Source organism: Manis pentadactyla, chromosome 12 (assembly GCF_030020395.1).
Source record: "Manis pentadactyla isolate mManPen7 chromosome 12, mManPen7.hap1, whole genome shotgun sequence".
NCBI classification, from domain to species: domain Eukaryota; kingdom Metazoa; phylum Chordata; class Mammalia; order Pholidota; family Manidae; genus Manis; species Manis pentadactyla.
This window is the reverse complement of record NC_080030.1, coordinates 101,691,455-101,716,985: the sequence shown is the minus strand read 5'-3', so window position 1 is coordinate 101,716,985 and position 25,531 is coordinate 101,691,455. Positions and strand designations below refer to the sequence as shown.

The window sequence follows — 25,531 nt, the reverse complement described above, 5'->3', positions numbered from 1 at the left end:
AAATGGATACTTTTGACCCTTGAACGTCCTTCCTGTGAAAACACCGTGGAATCAAAGTATTCTATTCGAAGAACTGCTGCCAAAGTCTTCTGGGGAGGCCATCTTGTAATTCAGAGGAAGGAGTAGCAGCACGGAGACCGGACTTCCCCACTTTTCCCAAAGGGTCACGGGGAAAGATCGAAAGATCGAAAGATCGGAACTAACTGTGCCGCCGGGCAAGTGTCCCCGGAAGGAGGCGCGGTGGTTTGCGGGTCACGAGAGCGCGACGGCTGCGGGGTCAGCTGAGGTCGCCGCTACCGCTGCCGTCTAGCCTGGCCGCTAACGTCCGGTCTCGCTGAGGCGGAGGCCCCGGCCGGGCTGTGAGCCCGAATCCCGGAGTTCTCCGCAAGTTCCGACCAGATTCTGGCCTGCCGGACACGCCTCTCCGGGCGCAGCGAGCAGCCCTCAGAGTTGGCTCGGGTTCATCCTGGGGCCCCTCTGCAGTCTGAAAGCGCCGCGAACTGAGCCTCCATTTCCGAAGCGAAAGCATTCCTACGGGAGAACTACCACCTCTTGAAGGAGGACCACGTTGCTAAAGGGAAAAATGTGAGGGCGCTCTGTACAGAACACTTAAGCTCTTGGCTTTTTTCCCCACTGTAAAGGTGAAAATGGGGTGGGCACGGTGCTGGTTATTTTAAGAGGTAACGTACAGGAACATTCACACACTTCCATGATGTTGATTACGCGGTGAACGTGGGTTTGCCCACAACAAAGATGGCGTCCACACATGTTAACCGGGTGCGGTCACGTCCTCATAGACCAGGATGCGGGCCTGTATGGCTTCAGATGACAAGCGGATGTAAAAGCTCACTTCCGGGTGGGACCAATCGGGCGCCATCTTGTCTTGTTCGTGAAGAAGTAGAAGCATCGGAAGGGTTGGAGAGGTGGCGACAGCGGTGTTCGGAGCCAGTGTGGGTAAGTGGTGGACAACAATTAATGTGTGGCGGACTTGCCGGGCCATTACAGTCTTTTTGATGCCTGCGGCGAAGGTAGCATAACTTAAACATGTAGGCTGCGTACGCTGCTTGGCGCGATCGCTGGAACCTCATCCCCTTAAAGCGGTGCTGTCCGCCTGACTTGGGGAATCGAAGCGGTGCTCTCGGTGAAAAGGAAATGTTCTCATTAAAGAGAATGAGCAAGCTCCCTTCCTCTTAAGTATGAGAGTTGCCTCTCATGTGAGTAGAGACTAATTGTTGGGCTCCTGACGGCCGTTAAGCACTGCGCGTGCGCGGTGGGAACCCCCTTATGGGGAGGGGGTCTGGGGCCGCGGAGGAGGTGGGGGCCCGGGGCCTGGACCTCCGCCCTGGGCATCTCCGACTACGCAGGCGCAGCCAAGGGCCAGTGCGTCCTGTAACTACGATTAGGTTCTCTAGTTTGTATTTTTCTTGTTTTTATCCACTAGTGGACCTTGTATGTTAAGCTTCACGAGAGACAGAGGCAGTATCCAATATTTCAGTTGTATTACTCGCTGGTGAATATTATCTGAACTTTACGGGCACTTTGATTGTGGTTAATTCATAAAGGAGCAAAATAAACTTGGAATTTCTGATTTGAGTGCAGTAAGGCAAAACCAACAAAAATAAACCAGAACACTAAAGATTCGCCTGTGGGACTGTTAGTAAAGTGTCCTGGAGCTATAGGGAAAGTCACAGTAAATCAGCTCTTTTAAAATGTTCTTGAGACTCTGTATTTAAATGTTTTGTCAGTAGATATTATATTTTAGAACAATTTTTTTTAGTTTACAGAGAATTTGAGCAGATTGTACAGAGTTCTCATATGTCCCCCCCACATAGTTATTAACATGCATTAATATAGTACATTTGTTAAAATTAATGGACTAAAAGATACATTATTATTAGCTAGAGCCCATAGTTTATTCATATTTCCTGTTTATTTTTTTAATTTTTTTTTTATTTTGGTATCATTAATCTACAGTTACATGAAGAACATTATGTTTGACATATTTCCTGTTTTAACTGTCCTTTTTGTGTCCCAGGGCCTCATTTAGGATGCCATATATCTTAGTTGTCATGTGCCCTTAGTCTCATCTTAGTTGTGACAATTTTTCTAGCTTTCCTTGTTTTCCACGACATGTTGAATTGTGCCCCTCCAAAATCTATATGTTGAAGTCCTAACTTTAGTACCTCAGGATGTGACTGTGTTTGGAAATAGGGTCTTTAAAGAAGAAAATGGGGTCATTAGGGTAGGCCCTCATCTATTATGACTGGTGTCCTTGTAAGAAGAGGTTAGGACACAGGGATGGTCCTGTGAAGAAGGAAGATACAGTCCTCTACAAGCGGAAAAGAGAGACTTCTGGGTGAAACCAGCCCTGCTGACATTTTGATTTTGGGACTTTAAGCTTCCAGAACTGTGAGGAAATAAACTTCTGTTGTTGAAACTACCCAGTCTGGGCTACTTTGCCGTGGCAGCTGTAGCGAACTACTATAGTGTCCTTGACAGTTGGAGGGGAGGGTTGTTTATATTGTAGGGTGTCCTGCTAATTGGAATGTGGTGGTTTTCTCATACGACTGGTCTTAGGGGCTTGGGGGAGGAGGATCACAGGGGTAAATGACTTTGTCATCACATCCTATCAAGGGTACATGTGAATGTCCCTTATGAATGTGACTTACCAGGTTGATACTGACCTTGATCACCTGCTTGTAGTAGTGTTTGTGACGTTTCTCCACTGAAAAGTTACTCTTCCCTTCTACCTTCTCTTTTCCATACTGTACTCATTGGAAGGAAATCTCCTTGCATAGTGCACACTCTGGCTTGGAGAGTCAGGCTCTCCCTCCTTTAGGGGACCTATATAATTTATTTGGATTTCTTCTGCATGAGAAATTTGTCTCTTCCCTCCCCTTTATGTCAGTATGGACTCACAGATACTTACGTCATAATTTGTGTTATGATCCCATACTACGTTATTTAGTTGCTCAGTGTGTTCCAGCTTTGGACATCGGGAGAGACACCCCCGCCCCCCGCCATCCTTTTTGTTGAGCTCTTTCTTCCTTCTTGGCACTACAAGTTGGTCCAGGGTCATTTTGTGGATTTCTTGCACCAGTCCTAAAAATCAGCCCTTTCTTTAAGAGTCCTGGACTCGTTTTATTGGAGAATGGCATTAGAATGAAGGCTGGTTTGCTTGTTGCTATTGGGGTGTCATTTCCTTTTCTATATTTTTCAGTTGTCACTTTTTGGGGAGGGATAGCTATAACCAAATACACTCCAGTACTTTTTGAATACCCCTCTTGATCTGCAAGCTGCAAAGTATTTCAGTGTGTGCTAAATGCAGGTCACATCATGTAGCGAAAACCTTGTCACATTTCAAATGATTACCAAGTTAACCTTTCCTGCTGCCATTTCTAATCTAAACTGAATTGAACAAATCTTCCTGATTTTTAGGTCAGTCACCTGGTGGGTAGGGCTCAAATGGCAGGGGAGAAGAGGATTCTTGGCATTTTGTGGTTTCTGAACTTAGTTTATGTGAGAAACATTTCACCATATGTATCAAAGGATAGGTGTGTTTCTGTAGCTCTGATTTAGCAATTGATGCTTAAGGGCTGTAAAATGCTACATTTTCATTCTCCTCTTTTTGTCAGTCTGTGAGGTGACTTTTGCAAATATTAATGATTGTCATTTAAGCAAGTAATTTTAAGAACCTCAAAGCAACGAATAAAGCTCTCCTAAAACAATCATCTAAGAAATGGGTAATATAAATGATGGTCATTTCTGGTTGTGCTAGTTTCTTAGTGATACTGTAACAAATTACCACAAACTGAGTGGCCTAAAAAGACAGACGTGTATTGTTTCACAGTTCAACAGGCCAGAAGTCTGAAGCCAAAGTTTCCAGTGCCTTGCTTGTGGGTGGGCGCCCTGCTCCCTCCCTCCCTCTCTCTCCCTGCTCCACGGCAGGATCCTTCCTTGCCTCTTCCTGGCTTCTGGTGGTTCCCAGCCCTCCTTGGCTTTCCTTGGCTGTAGACACATCACTCTTGTCTCTGTCTCTGGTCACGCAGCATTCTCCCTGTGTGTGTCTGTGTCTTCTAAGCACACCAGTCATATCGAATAAGGACCCCCCTTAGTCAAGCATAACTTTACATCAGCAAAGACCCTATTTCCAAATAAGATCACATTGGCAGTTTGTGGGGATTGGGTAGGACTTCAGCGTCACCTTCTGGCGGGGGTCACAGTTCAGTCCATGCAGTGGCCATGGTCATAAGCTAGATCTCACTGCCGGGTGTGATAACTTGTATGATCTGAAGCACACCATGGTCACCGATCTTCCTGTTCTTCCCCAGGCCCAGATGTCTCCAAGGAAATAGCCGTAAGTTTAACCCCATAAAGGGAAAGTCTTGCAGCCTGGCTCATCTGTAATAAAATGTCTTCCAGCCTGTGAAGTTGAGCCTAAAGATCTTTAAATTAAAGCTAAAGGAAGAACAATAGGGATTGATTTTGGATGTTTTATTTAAAATCAGAGTAGCAATATTAGAATGTCATTTTCATCATTGAATAGTAATGTATTTACTTGATAATAAATTTCAGGGACTGAGTAAAATATTTCACTACTTAATGTGGGCAAAACACTGTGGACAATTCAAATATAAGACATTTCCTGTGCCTTCAAGAAGATTCTTGTTTGAGCCAAGACAAAAACACATGAAAGTTCAATATAAGTCCCCCTATAACAAGTACTCTGTGTCATCTTTAACTTTACTGTTATGGAAGTTTTCTAACAGTGCAAAAATAGAATATAGTGAACCCTAATGTACTTACCACTCATGTTTAACAGTTACCAGTATTTCCCAAATCATTAGTAAGCCCATGTGTAAATGTCATAATGTATGGTACAAGGCTGTGCTATTTCACTGAACCACAATGAAATTAAAACTTTATTATTGCCAGATGTGTTTTTATATTCCTTTTGTTTTCCAAATTTTGCATTTGTTATGTTTGTTAATCAGTAAAGAAGATTTTATGGTGAAGATGAAGGAATAAAGAGCTTCTAAACCTTTGCCATCAAGTCATAATCTTGTTTGTTAGTGAAACCCTTTATCAAGCATTGTATGCTGAAATATAAAATTTTATATTAAAAACTTGAGTATATCAACTCTTTCCTTAAAATCTATCCCTTTACAAAACTCAGTGTAACTAAATTTCATTGTCATGATCAGAGGTACCTACCCTTTTTGGACTAGGTTACAGAAATGTACTCAGTCTTTCATAAGAAAATGAAAGAGAGATCAGGGAATTTGCCCAAAGTCTCATAGTTATAGTTTGTGTAATTTTGTTGCCTATGCCAGTCATTATGGACTGTGCTCATCAGCTTCCATTTGATGTTCGTATCTTTAAAAACCTATAGATTTATTTTTACAAATACATACTCATGATAAATAATTCAAGGAGTACAGAAGGGTATAAAATAAAAAGTGAGAAGTTCCCTGAACTGTTTTTGCTACTCAGAGAGTACCAGTCTTAAGATATTTTTTTTGTAATTTAGGAATTGTCTATACTATTCTTTTGTGACTGTGACTCCAGTAGGCACTGTATAGAGCTAGTTACCTACACTGTATGATGTTTACAACCTATGACAGAAAAATCTGCATATCACATTCTTAAAAAGAAAAAGACCTGGAGTGCATTTTTATTCATGTTATGTATATTTTATTCATGCTGTATTTTTTTCACTTAATAATACAATTTGTACATCAATATATCTCAACATATAAAAGTTACCTTAATCATTTTGATGGCTTAATAGGCATCCATGGGTGGCTCACTTTTATAAACTAACCTGTTGCCCTTTAATTGAGTGTCACTAAAAGTGGATATTCGCTGTTAAAAACACAGTGCAGACTTTAGTTATATGGTAAGTATACTCATCCATGGCTTTAAGACTGTGAAGTGAAATGGCTGGTCAGAGAGATGTGCATGTACAAGTTGATAACATACTGTAATCCAAAAAGACTCATTTGTTGTTTTACATATAGCCTCATTCAGCACTGATCCTCTGTAGCCAAAAAAGTTTCTCAGCTGCAGATTTAATTGGATCATTTTATTAAATAGTTCCTACCTTCTTACTTGACTTTCACTGTCACCATCTTAGCTGTGTTTTTATTCTGCTCTGCTCATAATTTCACATCTCTTTTTGTATTTTTCTTAGCCTAAGTATATCAAACACTGGATGTGAGTAGTGTCTTCCATTAAAACTTTGGAGAAAAAAAAATCTTTGAAAAAAAATAGTAAAGGTAGAAGTGGTTGGTTTTAAGAAAAAGAAAAATGGCTACAAGTAGTACAAATCAAACTTGTGAAAATATACAAACAAACCCCTTTGTGCATGGGAAAACTGGATTGTCTTAATTTTTTTTAATAATAAACTTCAATACACAGATGAGAAAACCAAGGACTGAGAGAGAGTAGTTGATTTGCCTGTGTTCACATAGCTTGCCAGTAGTGTAGGTAGACATCATGAACCAGAGGTCGTGCTCTGAAGTCTAGATGACAAGTGATTATCAGAAAACCTAAAGGAGAACTGAGAAAGTTGTCCATGACAACCATTAAACATGGGTAAGTGAAGGAAACTTAGGTGAGAGTGATTTCTAGGAAAGTAAATCTGTGTATGGAAGTGACGGTAGTGAGTCAGTACATTTTCATCATTAAAGTCCTTTTACTAAGTGCACGTCTGTCTGTGGCTCCGGTAGGCACTGTATAGAGCTAGTTATGATGCCTGCATTGTATGGGTTTACAACCTATGACAGAAAAATCTTAATTGAACTCTGAAATGTCTTAAGAGCTTTGGAAAACACAGCAAACTGCTCATGCCCGCTTTTTGGTTCTCCTCAGTATAGGTCAGCCGCCTCCTTATCATTAACTTTTATTTAAAGTACAAGGAAGGAGCTACAGACCATTCTGTATTCGTTTGGTGTTGATGCCTGCTGTGTGCAAGAGGCTGTCTTGTATCATATGCAAGGTAAAAAGATGAATAGATTTGTCTTTGTATTAACTTTGAGAAGTTTTTGATCTACTGGGGAGAAAATGAAAACCTGTGGGGGACAAACTGTTCTCTTTGCTGATTCTAATTTTTAAACAAGTCCATAGAAAAATCAGAATTAATACATTTTATCATGTTTTTACCATTTAAACAGGTGGATGAGATCTTTCAAATGTTTCTTTTTTTCACAGCATGTGTGACAATCTCTACATTGTTTGACATTATACTGTTAATTGTTCAGGTAACTAAAAAAGATATTTTGAAGAAAAAAAGGAGAAGCTTTGCCTTCTCATTTCTTATGTATGTTTCCCTTAACTTTCTCATTATTAAGTGATTGGGAGAAAAAGATCCAAGTTCATTTGCAGATGATCACATTTTCATGTTATATTTCTAGAATTTATTTTTATTAATTCTAATAACTTGGTAATCTAAGTGCAAACATACACTTTTTTCTTTTCTTTTTCAGGGCATAAGTAATCTTGTTGCTATGCTTCCAAGCTGTAGCCTGAATCAACCCAAATTTTAAACAGAAGGTGAACCTCTGAGGTCAGTCAAAATAACATTTGATATTTCTTCTGAGTGTTTCCTCTGTTTATTTGTTGCTTTTTAATTAAAGTTTTAAGTGAAGTCACTTTTTAAGGGCTATAATGAGTCATTTAGCTTTTAAAAGGCTTTAAAGGTATAGTTGTAAAGAGGAGAGGGGAAAAAAGAAAAATAACTGAAGAAAGATTAGAAAAAGGAGTATATATAGTTTGGAATTGATACCCAACCCAGCTGTTGGCCTCAAGTATGGTACTACTTAGTGCCTATTTCTCATATTCTAATAATGCCATTATAATAGTACATTAAATGCCTTTAAATTAGTACAACTAATTTAATTATCTTAGTACAACTAAGATAGGTGCACTTGACTAATAAGTAAATCAAGCAAACAAAGGAATATGTCTTCCCTAACGCATAGTGTTCTTCAGTTGAGAGGCCAGGATCTGCCATTGATAGAATTATATAACATTTTGTGAATGCTGCCAAGACTGGAGTTGCAAATTCTAAGAGCCTGAATGAACTCTTACAGCCAATTGTCCTGTTTGAGTTGGTCTCTTACGTCAGTGTTACCTGGCTTTCCTACTTTTTGTGATCCTGCAATAGTAAGACTGGCTTTTAAAATAGAGGAATGGATCAGCTAGAAGGATTCACTTAGTAAACATTTATTTAATGTCTGCTATATATTAAGCGCTGGGTATAATACTGAAAAAATAAGCCCTTCTTACCATGTGTGTCAGTGGTTCTTGAACAGGGCTGTGTATCAGTGTTGGATAAAGTAGGTATTAGCCTTGTAGGAATTTTAACTTTTTTATTGTGAAAGTTCAAACTAGTTTACAGAAAAGTAGACTAGTGTTATAACTCCCCCATACCCATCACCTAGATTTAATAATTAAGTGTTCTCTCCCCCCTTCTTTTCTATGCTTATTTACATGTTAAGTAACCTGGTCTTGTAGACTATCGGTTTCTCTGCTTGTTTCTTTGATACTGTTGACCTCACTCCTATCTCCTGTAATTATTTCAGGCTGGAAGTGAGTTCCAGAAGCTTAACAGATTCAGTGAAACATTTTTTGGTGGAACTATTGCTAGTGATTCCAGGTACATAATTTTGAATAAAGGTATCTCATAGGGAGACACCTAATAATTTGTAGGGGTGATATTTCAACAACCTTTGGATTTGTGATTTCCCATCAACTTTTTTTTTCTAAGATTGCCTGAATCAATTGTTTTATTAAGTTTGGTAATATGAAAGTTTTCTAAATCTATTCTACCTTTTGCATTCATTAGCTATGATTATTTATAATGAAGAGTTTTTCTTCATCAGCTAGAGCTGTTTGGTTACCCTCAAAGAGTCTTGGCTGGGGGAGATTAAATCACTTTTTTCATACAATCTTCAAAATAATTACAATTCCAGCGATTTAAATGGGGAAAATTAGGTTCTCCCCTCCCCCCTTTTTGAGCTAAATTGAGTGGAGCTGTGCTTGTCCCCAAACTCTGACACTGGTATTAACATGAAATTTCTTGCTCTTGGTTGCCAACCGGAAAATTCCAGTTGCCTCTGGCAATCTACTGACTACAATTTTAGAGTTCTGATTGCATAAATGTATCATCATACAATAATTTCAGGTTGGAACTCTAATTTTTTTTAAATGTGTTTATTTTGTTGTAGATAGAAAGTCAAGTATATGTAAAAGTCAGGATGTGGGACCAAGGAGGAGGACAGCCTTGGCAGCAGTGGCCCCTGAACCAGCAGCAATGGATGCAGTCATTCCAGCACCAGCAGGATCCAAGTAAGGACGCATTGCACTTGGAAGGTGGGACACGGGATATAGAGGGATGAGTGGGAGATAAGCGCTGGGGTTAGGGAGATGGGATTGGGATTGGTTTGTTGGATAATTTTATGGTCAATTTAATCATTTCTCATAATAATCTTGCTGTAGTATATATGTTAGGGAATAGATTTCCCTTTGGAAGATTGCCTCAGAGGGTAGAAAACTTTATGAAGATTTTACCTTTTAAAAACTGATTAGTTCTTGTTTTTCTAAAGAAATAGGTCTTTTAGAATGCTTTAGGATGCTTAAATAAAGCATTCTCTTGTTAATTCTGAATTTATAATTCTATATAGATCATAGTTATGCTATATCATTTAAAAAGTTTTCTAATATGAAATATTTCAAGCATACACAGATGTAGAAAACAATATAAGGAGCTTCCATTTATTAGTTAGCTTTAATAGTCATTAACTCATGGCCAGTTTGTTTCATTGATATGACCTCTTCTACTGCCCTGTCTTTATTGGGTTAATCAGCTCCTATTCTTCTTTTAATAGTCATAGCATTCTGTTTAGGACTGTACTATAATTTGGTAAATTCACTTTTGCATGACTGATTGTAGCTTTTTACTTTTTGAATGAATTACAGTTACTGTAAATTATATGCATATATTATTTGTTTGTCCAGTTATTTTCTTAGAAAAAATTCCAAGAACTGGGTTTGTTAGATCACAGTTGCGCATTGGAAAAGTTTTAGATACATGTTGCCAAGTTTTAACTCCACGTGAGTTATGTCACCAGAAGGTATGAGAATACCTGATTCATCTTTACTAAGCTGAGATGTGGAAAGCTGTATCTTATTCTACTTTGCTTCCCTTATTAGATCTTAAAATGTTAAGTATAGATATTTGAGAAGCAAAAGAGGACTTTAAGATAGTGAGGGCCATGAATTTTGAATAAAGAATAGCCACAAAGTTTTTAAGAAGACGTATTTCTAGAAAAGGGAGCCTTAACTGAAGAAGGGTGAGAGAGGAAGACTAGGGATAGACAGCTCTCCTCATCTGAGGTCTGGAGGACCCAGTGTAGGCCTGGCTGGGACCTGTTTGAGGAAGAAATGAGGAAGTTTGATCATTTGTTTTTATAGGTGGTTAAAAAAAAAAGGCTTTTTAAAAGCTCGATAAACTAGTTACAGATGATAAATTTTTATGAGTTAATGCTAGTGTTTTTGTGGACTCTCTGAAAGTCTTAAGTAGTTTGTATTATAGTCTGAATATGGGTTATTTTCTAAGTGTCCTTTCTGTAATATTTAACTGTAACATAATGTAATATTTAAAAATCACAAAGTAAGGAGTAATTGAGATGCTTGTTTTACATAGAGGCACTGTTATTTTAGCGTCTACTTTGTGAATGCTAAATTCTGTGTTAAATTATGCTAGGCCAGATTGATTGGGCTGCATTGGCTCAAGCTTGGATTGCCCAAAGAGAAGCGTCAGGGCAGCAAAGCATGGTAGAACAGCCACCAGGGATGATGCCAAATGGACAAGATATGCCTACCATGGAATCCGGTCCAAACAATCATGGGAATTTTCAAGGAGATTCAAACTTTAACAGAATGTGGCAACCAGGTTTGTTACTTATTTTTTCCAAATTTTAGTAGGAGTATTTTTTTAAATGATTCAAATTAAATTATTTAATTAGTTTAGTTTGTGACTTCTTGAAATTAATGTTCCTTAAGGAATAGGTAATTTCAATTAGATTTGACCTTGAAATTTTGTGGTTAAAATTATTCTGTTCTCAGTCTGCTAGCATTGTGGCACTCGGTTTGATTCTTTTCTTGGTTCTTCATTCCTAGGCTGACAGGGGCTGGGAACACTGGAAACCTCACTTGTCATCTAGGGCAGAGAGCATTCTATGTCTCTCTGTTGCAACCTCTGGCCTTTTCAGAAGCAGCACTTGCAGAGCAAAACATGTGTAGCCTCTAATGAAAAACCGTGTCACTATGTGACAAATTAATCTGTCAAGTATACTCTGCCCCTCCCACCCACCCATGTTTTTCTCCCCTTTTTTTCTGCTAGTGAAGATCTTCCATAAGTTTTATGTTTCATTTTTTGTTTGTTTGCTTGCTTTTTTGCTTCACAAGATGATGTAGAGTCCTTGATGCTAGTTCAGTTTCCATAACTTGTGTTACTGTTTCTAATAGTAATTTCAGATAATTTATAGAGGAATCTTACATTTCAGTATGCTGATGGTACAGGTATATCTCCCTTTCCCTATTTATTATTGCTGTTTCTCAGTGTAAGAATGGAAAACTCAGGAAATAATCCTCTAATACCATTTTTAAAGAAGAATGAATATTCTCATTTCTCATCTTTGATACCTAGAGGTATCAAATCATTTCCGATTTTCTTGAAACTAAACCAAATTTCCCCAAGTTTGAGAATGTTTTGGCTCCCAAGTTCCAAAAATGACCCACCCTAGCATCCCCACTGCCGCAATTACTTCAGTGACTTTCTTTGTGACCTGGGAAAGTGATTTACGTCTGTGTGCCTCAGTTTTCCCTCCTGAGATTGGCAGAAATAATACCTGATTTCTCCCTACCTCACAGGGATGTTGTGAGGATAAATGTGATCATGGAGGAAAGAAATTACATAAAATCTCAAGGTATTATTTTCTGGCGTTGTTACTGAACACAAATAGAAAAATTCAACAAAATTGCTTTGGATTTTGTTATTTATTAAAAATAATTTTGGGCACTTGTTTTCCGTTTGCTTAGGATACGAATTAGACTGGAGTTAGTGTATTTGAATTATTTATTAGATTAATTCATTGCTTATTTTTAAGATATACAAGAGGAATTTGACCAAGAAGTCATAAATTTTAAATCTATTTCTTTACTGAAAAATCTGTCTTGAGATCTTAAAAATTTGTGTTGATTTTGTTATAACCCCCTGTTGAATGTTTTTATGCCTAAATCCTAAATAGAATGGGGAATGCATCAGCAACCCCCACACCCCCCTCCAGATCAGCCATGGATGCCACCAACACCAGGCCCAATGGACATTGTTCCTCCTTCTGAAGACAGCAACAGTCAGGACAGTGGGGAATTTGCCCCTGACAACAGGCATATATTTAACCAGAACAATCACAACTTTGGTGGACCACCCGATAATTTTGCAGTGGGGCCAGTGAACCAGTTTGACTATCAGGTGAAAGATATTTTGTTGCTTTAATAACGTAGATGTGCACGTAATCCATGCTTTGGAAGTGTCTCATCAAGAGTACCTAAGATATGTGTTTCACTTTTCAGTCTTGTACAGATAAGCGCATATTATGTCTCAGAGAAATCATCAATATTTGAGCCTTAAAATTACTAGATTTTTATTTTCTGGTTTTTGATTTGCTTAGGAAACTGGCATGAAGGATTGTTAGGGAAAAATTTGGACAAAGTGAAAAATGTGGAAGGGCAATTGCTATATGATTTGTTTTCTAATTTCTAATTTCAAAATGGTATTTTTAAATGTTAAATAAAGTTTAGAAAATACACAGTAGTTGAATACATTATTTATCTATAATGGATTATTAAGACATGAATAAAATACATGAACATAGATCATCTTCCTAAATGCAGTTCTTCTGCTGTGTAGAGTTAGGACTTTTTCTAGTGTTGTCTATTTTTTCCATTCTGACATGACATGTTAATGGAACTCCACATAATTTCCTTTTAGCATCTAATTCATTCCTAGGGACATAGAACTCTATGGGGAATAGGTTCATTATGTGGGTCTTTATTTTTTCTAAACACTTAGCCAGGGTATCCCCCTAAATTATTATGCTAGGTATCATTTTGAAACAACTCACTACAATTGTTCGCTTGTAAACTGAGCTGTCATAATTTAAAATTTTGAAAAAACCCATATGTTATTTCACTAATTGTATGGATAAGTGACACAAATGTAAATAGTTTTCACCTTGAGGCAGTAATTCTTATTCAAACATATTTAGATACTAGTTATATCCTAATACTAGGTATGCAAATATGACAGTGTTTGGTTGGTTGTGCTTTTGAAGAAACGTAGTAGCAGGGAGCTTCTGCTTACAGCACATTTACATGGTAGATCTCCATGCTAACAAGACAAAAGAGCTCTTTCGGCAACTGGCTTAGAAGAGCTTCTGATAGTGGCAAAATTGCAAAAAATATTTAATGATTCTGTAACTTATATTTGGTTAAAATAGATTTTTCTTGCAAGATTACAGAAACAATTGAAGTTCACAAGTAGGTAAATAGAATTGGGAAAAAAATTCCCTTTGTCTTCTGACTATAGAAAAAATGACTTGATTTTTTGATAGTGGAATGATTAATCTACAAATGAATTCAGAATGAGAAAGTTCATATACATGTCTTTTTCTATGCTTCTTAAAAATAGTGTATCAGTTGGATTTTAGACGTCTTTTTATATTTACATTGGCAGAAAATCTTTATCTTTCTTAAGAAAAGTAAGCCTAGGTTTTTGAGGCTACAGAAATTTCGAAGGATATTAAAACCATGGAATTCTTGGATTTGCTGCACACATGGATTTCTACTGTCCCAGTTCATAACACACGTGTGTCCCAGGAAGTATATTGTATTAATGTGAAGAAAAATAAACTGCAATACTCTTTCAGCATGGGGCTGCTTTTGGTCCACCGCAAGGTGGATTTCATCCTCCTTATTGGCAACCAGGACCTCCAGGACCTCCAGCACCTCCCCAGAATCGAAGAGAAAGGCCATCATCATTCAGGGATCGGCAGCGATCGCCTATTGCACTTCCTGTGAAGCAGGAGCCTCCACAAATTGGTAGCTATTTAAGTTTAGTGAACCAAAATTGGCATGATTTCCTGATCATGTGATAAGGATGTCTGGTTTTCTTAAATTGTTCTGAAACCTCCAATTATGTTAGGAATTGATACTTTACAACCATGTCATTTTATAGTCATAAACTTGAAAATTACAGAAGTACTGGTCCAAAATATTAAAAGTTTTGAATAATTTTCTTTAAACTCCAGATTTTGTGATGAAATAATAAATTTATCATGGCTATAGCTTTGTGGTATTTTTTTCATTGTTGACAGTTTGGTAAATTATGCCAATATGTGCACAGTTTCCCCCTTTAAAACATCCTAGTTACTCTCTGTCTCTGGTCTCTTTCCACTCTCATTTCAACTGAAACATTGTTGCCAGATTAATTTTCTTTTGATTATTTCACTTCCCGTAAGTATTTTGGCAGAAAATTTCAATATTTAAATAACATTTTAGAACTAACCTACTTCAGTGACAAGTTACATATTTATGCTACTGTATATCTGGAAATCCATATCCAATACTTAATGGACCAGGATATTTAAGTCTCTCCTATTTAACACGAAGACATTTTAGGAAGATTACAACTTATTTTATAACTTACAAAATAAGAACCTGTTCAAGTGAATCCTCAGTGTGAAAATGGCATTGTGCTACTCTGTTCTGTGTTCTTATTTCAGGAGGCAGAGTAGTATGAGTTTTAGTCTACATTGCCACTTAGTGGCTTTGTAACCTTGAGCACACCACTTCATCCCTTAGCTCAATATCCTCATTTGTGAAAGAGGGCAAGTAATAGTAGTGATCTTGTAGGTCTTTTCTAGGATTAAGTGAGATGATATTTAATGTGCTTTCATAGTGCCCTGAACATTGTAAGCATTATGACAGTGTTCACTGCTGCTACAAAAAAATGAAGATTTTAAAGAAAAGCATGATGTCTAATGGCTTGTTCTTATTATCATTATCTTGCTGAAGAATGATAGTATTTGTTGTAAGTACTCAAACGGCATCCGAATTAATTTTTTAAATTTACTCACAAAGTTTATAGAAATTGAAGAATAAGGAACTCAGATACTTAGGATTCTTACTTAACTAATGTATTAATATTTTTTCCCATGTGAAATAGATGCAGTAAAACGCAGAACTCTTCCAGCTTGGATTCGAGAAGGTCTTGAAAAAATGGAACGTGAAAAGCAGAAGAAGTTGGAGAAAGAAAGAATGGAACAGCAACGTTCACAGTTGTCCAAAAAAGAAAAGAAAGCCACAGAAGATGCTGAAGGAGGGGATGGGCCTCGTTTACCTCAGAGGAGTAAATTTGTAAGTAGAAACCCCTGACATCAAACTCCATGTGATGGTATCTATGTGAAAAGTTTATTGAAATATATAGGTGTTCTAGCCTGCAGAGAATTATTCATGTTCCTGAGATGATTTTCAGTTAAGTATATTAGGGATTCTGGTTTTATGTATGTCTTACTGAGGGTGGAGTAAAGGGGTAGCAAGTTTATAAAACATTTTATTCCAGAGAGAACTTATTCGTTGGGATGTTAAGATTAAGTGAATATCTGGACAAACCTATTTTGTGTGGTACAGCTGACTCCCTAGTGGTGAATGATAAAACAAAACTAAGTCAGAACAGCAACAGAGATATAAATCTGCCTTTTTTGAACATGTAAATATATACTTATGCCAGAAGCTGTAATAACTAATGGTTTTTTGACATGAGCTCTGAAAAGTAACAAAGTTAAATCTTCAGATCTTCATTAAGATGACATGAGCGGCTTAGGAATTTTTTGATTCAGCAGTAATGTCTCCTAGCTGGTAAGACAGCTGCAGCACTGGCTGGTGGGCACCTCTGGAAAGGGGTCCTCCTCCCAAGACCATTTTCTTCTGTAGATATAAGTTTCAAGTAGAGTGAGGTAACTAGATTTAAGCGAACATTGGTTTTGCTTGAATTCCATATGCCCTAAGTTACTTTTATTTGTTAACAACAAAAAGTTGCCAGAAATGTGTTTTTAGTCTGGTGTTATGAAGATAGGGAAGAACAAACTGCCACTACTGATGTTTAACCTTTTTAAAAAAATTTTTTTTTAATCTTTAGTAGTGGATTTCCAGATTTTTTTTATTTATTTTTATTAACAAAAAATTGACTATCTTGGCTTTTGTAAATAATGCCTCCGTAAACATCGAGGTGCATATGTCTTTTCAAATTGGTAATTTTGTTTTCTTTGGGTAAGTGCTCAGAAGTGGAATTACTGGATCATATGGTATTTTTATTTTTAATTTTTTTGAGGACCCGCCATATGGTTTTCCATAGTGACTACACCAATTTATATTCCCACTGATAGTGTACAAGGGCTCCCTTTTCACCTAAGTGTCCATCAGTAGATGGAAGGATAAAGAAAATGTGGTGTGTGTGTGTGTGTATATATATATATATATATATATATAATGGAATATTACTTAGCTATAAAAAGGATGAAATCTTGCCAGTTGCAACAACATGGGAGGACCTAGAGAATATTATCTATGCTAAGTGAAATAAGTCAGAGAGACATACTATATAATTTTACTTTTATGTGGAATAAAAAAAAGTAAAATAAAAAACAAACAAAATAGAAATAGACTCATAAACAGAGTGAATAACCTGGTAATGGCAGTAGGAGTAGGAGATGGGCAAAATAAATAAGAGGTACAAACTGCCAATTATAGTATAAGTCTTGGGGATGAAAAGTACCGCTTCGGGAATATAGTCAGTGATTCTGTAGTATCTTTGGATGGTGGCAGACGGGAGCTACACTTACCGTGGTGATGATTTTGTGATGTATATAATCATCAACTACTATATTATACACCTGACACCAATATAATGTATATCAACTATACTTCAGTTAAAAAAAAAAACATGAGAAAAACTTGTTTGGAGATGCTCTTCCCTCTCCTCCCAGCTGCCTCTGGGCTGTGTTCCAGGCATTCCTTCCCTGGTTCAGTCGTCTTTGCATAGTGGTAATATTTAAGGGAGCACCTTGTTTTTCACTTAGTAGGGTTGTTAGAGTGTCAGTGGAATACTTCTCTGCCCAAGAAGAACCCACTTTTTACGGTATGCTCTCTGGATACCTAAAACCTGAATACCTGAAAAATGTCTGGATACCTGAAAACCTAAAACCTTAGAGACAAACTGCTAGCATTTCCTTCATCTGAAGTAGATTTCATTTCTTTACTGTCCATTCTGTGGCTAAAAAGAAGTAGATTTCACTGAGTTTTGGGGCCAGCTGAGATCTGCAGACTAACTGCAGAGTTTTCATTTTAATTCACACAGTTTTAGGTAAATAGCTTAAATTTACAGCTGTAAAAGTTATGCTGAATAATATGAATATGGTTCATTTATCCAAAGTTCTACAAGCTGCAGGTTTCAGGACCATCATATACAAGGAATATTAGTTTAATCAGTCTGTGGGCATGATGTAGTTTTGGTTATTTATAAAATAAGGTCAGAATTGTCTAAGAAAAAAAAATAAAAAGTAATTAAAATAATTGATTCTTGTAAGCTGTTTTTATAATCTTACATTCCCCTCAGGTAACATTTTAAATTATGAAATGAAGTCTATAGTACCAAAAGGGAATTTAGAGAGAAATTTCATTTTTATATATCTGTTTCAACGACTTTTTAATTTGGGATTCTGAAATAAACTAAGTGCTTTTACATTACAAACATGAATTTGGGGTACCCACACTACTTTTTTTAGGACAGTGATGAGGAAGATGAAGACGCTGAAAATGTTGAGGCTGCAAGCAGTGGGAAAGTCACCAGAAGTCCCTCTCCAGTTCCTCAAGAAGAGCAAAGTGAACCAGAGATGACTGAAGAAGAGAAGGAGTATCAAATGGTAAAATGTTAAATTTCTTACCATGTACAGGATTTATTTTATTAAAGAAAAAATTTATTGAGGTATAGTTGACATAGAATATTATACTAAATAATTTGAAATATTTTAAACTACTGGTTGTCTGTCTTAAAACATTTAAACTGAGAATTCATGAAGTAGTTACATTGTATATTAATGTATAGATTTGCTGGGCAGTAATGTCTGCAGCCAGGTGGCACGCAATCACTGGCTTATAAAGCAGACCCTGAACACGTCTCCTAATACTGACGCTGTTAACAATGTTTTACTGTATATGAGACCTGAGGGTACATTTGTTGATCTATTATTTTCTAAAGTGTGTTTTTTGAATACTGAGAAAGATTAAAAGACTTCATAGAAGTATAAGTTTAGGAAGCACTGGGTTAAACACAGTTAAACTATTTCTTCAGTGGAAGAATTTCCAAAACCTTTAGTATCTGTAATGTGATTGTCATTTTTTAAGATTGGAAATACAACGTGCTGGTTTCTTATGTTGAAAGACCAGTGGTCTTTGAAAAGTGCTTGGAAGTTGCTGATGGAGTGTACTCGCATTTTAATAGATAAGTAATCTTGATCCCAGAGAGGCTAAGGAACTAGTGGTCTACATTTGAAACAACTATTGGTAGCCAAACAAACCAGTTCTGGAATCCATGTGTTATTTCATTCCTAATATACTCTGTATTATAGTACTCAAGAAAAAAAGGACTTCATCTGATAGACTGGAATAACGGCCTTTTCCTTATTTTCCCCTCTCAAATTTTACGTGGACTGAAGGTTAATGTAAATTCCTATGGGATTTAAAGAACTAATCTGTGCTGCTTACTAATAATATTAAATGAGGGGCTATTCCTTTCAACTTACAACACCTGTGGAAAATTTTATAATAGGAACTTTTTAAAAAAATATTTTCTCTCTAGAATTAGAATTCAGTGTCTACTGTACAGATAAATTCATATTTTTCTTTAATCCGTATGATTTTGAAATATTTTAATGTTTTGATATTTTAGAATAATTTTCAAGATACACTATTCCTTGGAATGGCTGAGCTGAACTCTTTTAAGCCATGTTTTATAATATGGCCTTGCCTTTAATTTTTTTTCAAAAAATGTTCAACTATTAGTAACTATGATAATTAAATTAAGAACAATATATAAAATATCCTCCTTTAGATGATGCTGACAAAAATGCTTCTGACTGAAATCCTACTGGATGTCACAGATGAAGAAATTTATTATGTAGCCAAAGATGCACACCGGAAAGCAACGAAAGGTATATGTGGGTGTTCTTGGTTTTGTTTTTCTGGGGGTGTTTTGGTTTTGGTGGCTATTTTGGACTTTTTTTGTTGTCCTTGGTGAATTACTGGTAGATGCTTGAATATTCTTGCATGTTTGAACTATTTGGGAAAGATTAGCTTGTAGGCGCCATATTAAACTATACAAATATTTTTGTTTTATCCAGCCTTTCTGAGCACACATTAGCTGTTATGCTGGTGTTCTCTAAAATGTATTGTGGAGAATTCTTGATCAATTTATTTCATCTGATTTTTTTTTTAATGGATCCCGTGGTATTGGTGTATGACTTCTAATACAGTTTAGTTTGACTAATGAATTGAATTACAAACTTGCGGAGTTTTCACTTTACCACTTAGACTTCTTGCAGAAGCAAGTGTTATCCTCACCCCTCCTACCCCAGTAACACTTAAAAAATTTATGGAAATCAAACTTTAAATTATGGGCCATACCTCAAAAATAAAAATACTGACATATACTGGTCAACACTTTTTCTCATTATAAACCAATTTCAGCTCACATCAGGGTTATAATTTCAAGGCCAGACATGCTACTAGTTTAAAATGAATGTTATGTTTTTAATGTTTCTTCTCTCCCCAAAAAGCAGCAATAGTAGTAGATTTAACAATACCATAGACTCATGACTATGAAATCGTGGCTATTTGTGTTAACATGTTGTTCCTGTTGTTGATGTGATACAAAGCTCCTGCAAAACAGCTGGCACAGTCCAGTGCACTGGCCTCCCTCACTGGACTCGGTAAGTGTTCTCCTGATTTGTGAGAGGGCCTTAAAGGGAAAATCACACTTACCTTGTCTCTCTGTATGTTCTGTTTTGAAACTGTACTGTTCCTACTCAATTTATAAAACCTAGGCCTTAGGGTTATATCATTCTCTAAAAGGTTTGCCTTTTTTTTTTTTTGATAAAGCATTCACAGTGGGATTATGATAAATGTGGTGACTAATTCATAGTTTATTGGGGCAAAGCTGTCATAGTTCATAATGTAGCCATGATAGTATTTAAGCTACTTTCACAATGGTTGCATACATGCCTTAGGGAAGAACCTAAACAGTATCGCTTTTAGGGACCTTTATTTAGATTGTGTTTCAGCAAGGCAAGTTTTAACATAGAGGAAAGGGTCTGTGTTGTCGTAGTATAATAGTAGTTATGTGTTCATAATTTACTCTTTGCATGATATATTATCAGGTATATGAAAGCTTGAATTTGCCTTTTCCACATCTTCATTTCAAATTAACCTTTGTGAGGATTGACAGAAACGGGTAGAACCAAATGCCCATGTGATTTTCTGATGATTACTGTTTAGAACACTTCAGGGTGGGGAGTAGTTTTAGCACCATATCATTTTTGTGCCAGTGGGAAACACAGTATCTATAATTTTTTTAGGGAAAAAAAGTGCTTAGCATACTACCTTGGATTGAGTAAATTTTAGAAATACTTCCAGGATCATCATAAAATTTTTTAAGTTAGTTGAATTGATTATAATTAGTGAGGCTTTGTTACTACCCTTTTAACTGTTTTTTGTTGGTTAGTATGGACAGTAAAAAAAGCAAAACAATTCCTTTATGGTGAGAAGTATTCCAGAAAGAATAAGATACTAAGTAACAATTTTCATGAGGGTTCTATGAACTCCTTAAGCATTGGCATTTATACTCCTCCCCACCCCGAATAAGCATATTCTTCCAAGAAAAGACAATGAAAAAAATGACCTTTCTTCTCAGACCTTAAAAAGTTTTTAGTGCATAGAATATTTTTCCATATGATAGATTGGGCTTTATGCACACAGGTGGACTGGGTGGTTATGGATCCGGAGACAGTGAAGATGAGAGGAGTGAGAGAGGCTCCGAGTCATCTGATACTGATGAGGAGGAATTACGGCACCGAATCCGGCAAAAACAGGAAGCTTTTTGGAGAAAAGAAAAAGAACAGCAGCTGTTACATGATAAACAGATGGAAGGTATATCTTTGAGAGTCGCTTAATTTTTGTCCAAGTTTGATTATATTTCTTTTTATGTTTCAGTTAACCTAAAAATATCAAAGGGTAGAATTAAGGCAAGATTAAAATATTATGTGATAAAACTGAAATGAAGATTTTTGGCTTATTTTCAATTTTTTATCACTAAAGTAAAAATTAAGTGTAGCATTCAAAATACATAGTTTATAAAAAGGTAGACTGTTTTTTGTTCTTTCTTTTGGGAGACATTAATTCCAGTGGGTATAAGTTAAGCTATCTAGTGTATTTTTATTTCTTGCTAAAGTTCTTAAAAAGAAGACTTTTGAAATGGGGGAAATAAATACATTTCAAAACTATGGAGAAGTAATTTGTAGCTAGTATATTTAAGGATAATACAGGACTTTTTAGAAGTTCTTTTTAATGTAAAATACATGAATGAGTACCAGTCTTAGTTTCCGTAATGATACTAGGAATAAAGAAGAAACTATTAGAATATCTTTTTTGAAAAATCTTACTTGGACAATTTGAAAGATAATGAGTTGGCAGCCAAAAGTTCCCTGTAAATTACTTCTTTTCTTTAAGTTGTTTTGTTGGACAAAAGGGAAGTCTTACTTGCTTCACGTGTACCTCTAGGCTTTGATACTCTATTGCTATATTGACAGCATATGTAGCCAATGAGCATTTGAAATAGTTAGTTAGCCCAAATTGAGATGTGCTGTAGGTATAAAATACACTAGATTTCAAATACTTCACAAGAAAATAAAAGGCAGAAATTCTATCTCAGTATTCTTTTAACTGATTACATGTTGAAATGGTAATATTTTTGATATATTGGGTTAATAAAATGCTAAAATTAATTCATTTTTTTTTTTACTTTTAATGTAGCTACGAGGAAATCTTGAATTGCTTATGTAGCTTGCATACTATTTCTATTGAACATTACTGCTGTATTTTTATAGTTTGATAGCTTTACGTTAGGTAATGTAGGAGTTTTTTTCATTGTACATTTGACTTTTCTTAGTATATTTTTGTCTTTTTCTGTTTCAGAAGAAAAGCAGCAAACAGAAAGGGTTACAAAAGAGATGAATGAATTTATCCATAAAGAGCAAAATAGTTTATCACTACTAGAAACAAGAGAAGCAGATGGTGATGTGGTTAATGAAAAGAAAAGAACTCCAAATGAAACTCCATTAGTTTTAGAACCAAAAAAAGATCATAAAGAGAAAGAGAAACAAGGAAGGAGTAGGTCAGGCAGTTCTAGTAGTGGGAGTTCCAGTAGCAATAGCAGAACTAGTAGTACCAGTAGCACTGCGTCTAGCTCTTCATACAGTTCTAGCTCAGGTAGTAGCCGCACTTCTTCTCGATCTTCTTCTCCTAAAAGGAAAAAGAGACACAGTAGGAGCAGATCTCCAGCAGTTAAAGCCCGACGTAGCAGGAGTAGAAGTTACTCTCGCAGAATTAAAATAGAGAGCAGCAGGGCTAGAGTCAAGGTTAGAGATAGGAGGAGATCTAATAGAAATAGCATTGAAAGAGAAAGACGGCGAAATCGGAGCCCTTCCCGAGACAGACGTAGAAGTAGAAGTCGCTCGAGAGAGAGGCGAGCCAATCGGTCCACTCGCAGTAGGAGTCGAGATAGGCGTAAAAGTGATGATCAACGTGGAAATCTTAGTGGGAGCAGTCATAAGCATAAAGGTGAGGCTAAAGAACAAGAGAGAAAGAAGGAGAGGAGTCGAAGTGTAGATAAAGATAGGAAAAGGAAAGACAAAGAAAGGGAGCGTGAACAGGATAAGAGAAAAGAGAAACAAAAAAGGGACGAAAAAGATTTTAAGTTCAGTAATCAGGACGATAGGTTAAAAAGGAAACGAGAAAGTGAAAGAACATTCTCTAGGAGTGGTTCTATATCTGTTAAAATCATCAGACATGATTCTAGACAGGATAGTAAGAAAAGTGCTACCAAAGACAGTAAAAAACATTCAGGCTCTGATTCTAGTGGAAGGAGCAGTTCTGAATCTCCAGGAAGTAGCAAAGAAAAGAAGGCTAAGAAGCCTAAACATAGTCGATCGCGATCCGTGGAGAAACCTCAAAGGTCTGGTAAGAAGGCAAGCCGCAAACACAAGTCTAAGTCCCGATCAAGGTAGTATACTTTTTAAAGTATTTGTCTGATTTTTAAAAAAATTTGACTGAATTTATTCAAAGTTGAAAGTGTCCTTTCTCTCTCTCTTTAATAAACTCAGTTTGGTACTTGATAAATGATCATAGTCTTAAGTAATCTTAGAAATCCTATATAATAATACATATTTTAAAATTGCAGATTCTTTACTTTAAAATACATTTTTATTTTTATATTTCTCTTTTCCCTTTTTTTTGCAGATCAACAACCCCTCCCCGTCGAAAACGCTGAGGAGTGATGTGGCAAGAATGCCATGATGTTTAAAAAATTCCATGAGTTTTAAGGGCTTGTCTCATTATAGAGGCACATTGTGGCTGTGTAGGTGAAACCAGAATCTTTTTTTTTTTTTTTAATCTGTAAATAGGTGTACTTTTTCCAAATGCTGCTCCAAGTTACTTAATAGGATTTCTTTGTATTACATTTTTTTCAAAAATAGTGCATAATAAGACTATAAACATGCCATTCTCTTTCAGCTGTAATGTTCTTAAAGTTATTCTTGAATGTACTGTGATGTCAATAAAGCTCTTTAGTTCATTTTTGTTAACTTCTTGCACCTTAATTTTGATTTTAATCTAAGGAACGTACTTTTTTATAAAAAGGCAGCTGGAATTTTGTATAACAGGTTTCAAAGGTACTTCCTCTCATCTCCCCCAAAGAAAATGGTTTTAACTTAATAGTTTGTCAAAAGTTTGTAAATTGTACCCATGGATTTTTGTCAAATTCCAACTTTAAGGGTGTGGAAGAGGGCCAGAAATAGATCTTTACTTTCTTGGGGGAAGCACTTGACATATTTTTAGATTTTTCTTCCTATTTTGGGGATTTCAAGTAATATATTCTGTGTGTGTGTAAAGTATGGTTCATCTCCTGTAAAATGAAATTGCTGGAATCAGTCAAGCCAATGCACCATTAGAGTTTTTCATAAGAAATGATTGTGTGTGACACTAATAGTCAAATCTGGAACTATATTCTGCAGTTACCCACTTCTGCTTTAGAAGCATATTTTAAACACTTGGGGTTTATTATAGAAATAAGACTCACAATTCAATATATTTATATTTTTAAAGTTTAATATGACCTCAGCTGATTGGAGGAATGCTGTGTTAGCAGGTTTGTGTCAGTTTCATAACACTAAAATGGTTTTGTCGCTTCTTAAAATCATGGTGAGTGGTCTAGCAATTTAAAGCGGTCATGACTTCTAAGTAAAATGAGGCTTTGCAGGCATTTAAATGCTCAGTTGCTTTGAAGGTCTGTTTCTATATGAGTAATCACTTATCTCACAATAGTTAAATGTCTGAAAACAAGTGCTTTTAAATTTTAATTTAAAAAGAAGAGAGCAGGTGCAGGTCCCAGAAAAGCTCCAAAGTATGTTTTCTTACCAGCAATATTTCATTTTAAAATAAGTCAGATTTTTGCCAACATTAGTGTTTCCTCAAAATGAAGATAGAATAGATTTGTATAGTGTGCTCTTGTACCTCTACATAGGTTCTTAAATAATTTTGAGCAGTTATGCATTTATCTAGAGAAAATGAATCAACTGTGAATAAATGCATGTTTACCAAAAATGGTTGTTTTACAGTGCATTTAGTTCTGATATTTATAAAGATGACATTCACAGAATATCTTTTGAATAGTTTGGAATTCTATATAGTTTAGATATCAGTCACATCTGGAGACAGGAAAATGTGCAATATTTTTTATGTAGGTGAGCTATAATGTACTTAATCGCAGAATTATCCAATTAATTTGTAATAGATAAATTGTATAACATTTTCATATCTTAAAGTGTTTTTTAGATCAATCTTCAGGTAAAATGATATTTTCAAAATAAAATTCTACAGAAAAGTTCTGCTGGCTATGATATGCACATTTTTGGGCAAAATATGAATAGAGCCAAAATTTGACAGTTATTTACTCTGCCATAATATGCAAGCTTCTTATCACTTAAGTCTGTAGATATTTTTTAAAGCACAGCCATGATGTGTGTTATTATTAGTAGATACATCAATGTTAAAATTGGGTGTTTTGGTTTTTTATATT

The 25,531-nt window shown here is 36.1% G+C and overlaps 1 protein-coding gene across 7 annotated transcripts; it reads left to right on the top strand.

Moving 5' to 3' along the window:
* The first annotated feature begins 368 nt into the window (after positions 1 to 368).
* PNISR (PNN interacting serine and arginine rich protein) lies at positions 369 to 24,038 on the top strand. 7 transcript variants are annotated; one of them, XM_057489444.1, is made up of 15 exons: positions 374 to 954; positions 6,874 to 7,000; positions 7,488 to 7,567; positions 8,586 to 8,659; positions 9,231 to 9,351; positions 10,769 to 10,957; positions 12,315 to 12,538; positions 13,995 to 14,166; positions 15,293 to 15,483; positions 17,910 to 18,047; positions 19,235 to 19,334; positions 20,058 to 20,111; positions 21,157 to 21,327; positions 22,372 to 23,458; positions 23,695 to 24,038. In XM_057489444.1, the coding sequence occupies exons 5-15, from the start codon at positions 9,261 to 9,263 to the stop codon at positions 23,723 to 23,725; spliced, it is 2,448 nt and encodes an 815-aa protein (XP_057345427.1). In that variant the 5' UTR covers positions 374 to 954; positions 6,874 to 7,000; positions 7,488 to 7,567; positions 8,586 to 8,659; positions 9,231 to 9,260; the 3' UTR covers positions 23,726 to 24,038. The 7 variants fall into 7 exon arrangements, with proteins under 7 accessions (XP_036746356.1, XP_036746357.1, XP_036746353.2 ...); XM_036890458.2 differs by lacking the exon at positions 6,874 to 7,000 and having other exon boundaries at positions 373 to 954; positions 9,235 to 9,351; XM_057489445.1 differs by lacking the exon at positions 8,586 to 8,659 and having other exon boundaries at positions 373 to 954.
* The last annotated feature ends 1,493 nt before the right edge of the window (positions 24,039 to 25,531 follow it).

What these genes read in the sequence shown, in the direction of transcription:
- PNISR (XM_036890459.2), top strand. Translation starts at nt 9,261, where the DNA reads ATGTGGGACCAAGGAGGAGGACAGCCTTGGCAGCAGTGGCCCCTGAAC. An exon ending in GCAGGAGCCTCCACAAATTG is followed by an intron (nt 14,167 to 15,292) that starts GTAGCTATTTAA and finishes CATGTGAAATAG; the next exon opens with ATGCAGTAAAACGCAGAACT. An exon ending in ACACCGGAAAGCAACGAAAG is followed by an intron (nt 19,335 to 20,057) that starts GTATATGTGGGT and finishes TGTGATACAAAG; the next exon opens with CTCCTGCAAAACAGCTGGCA.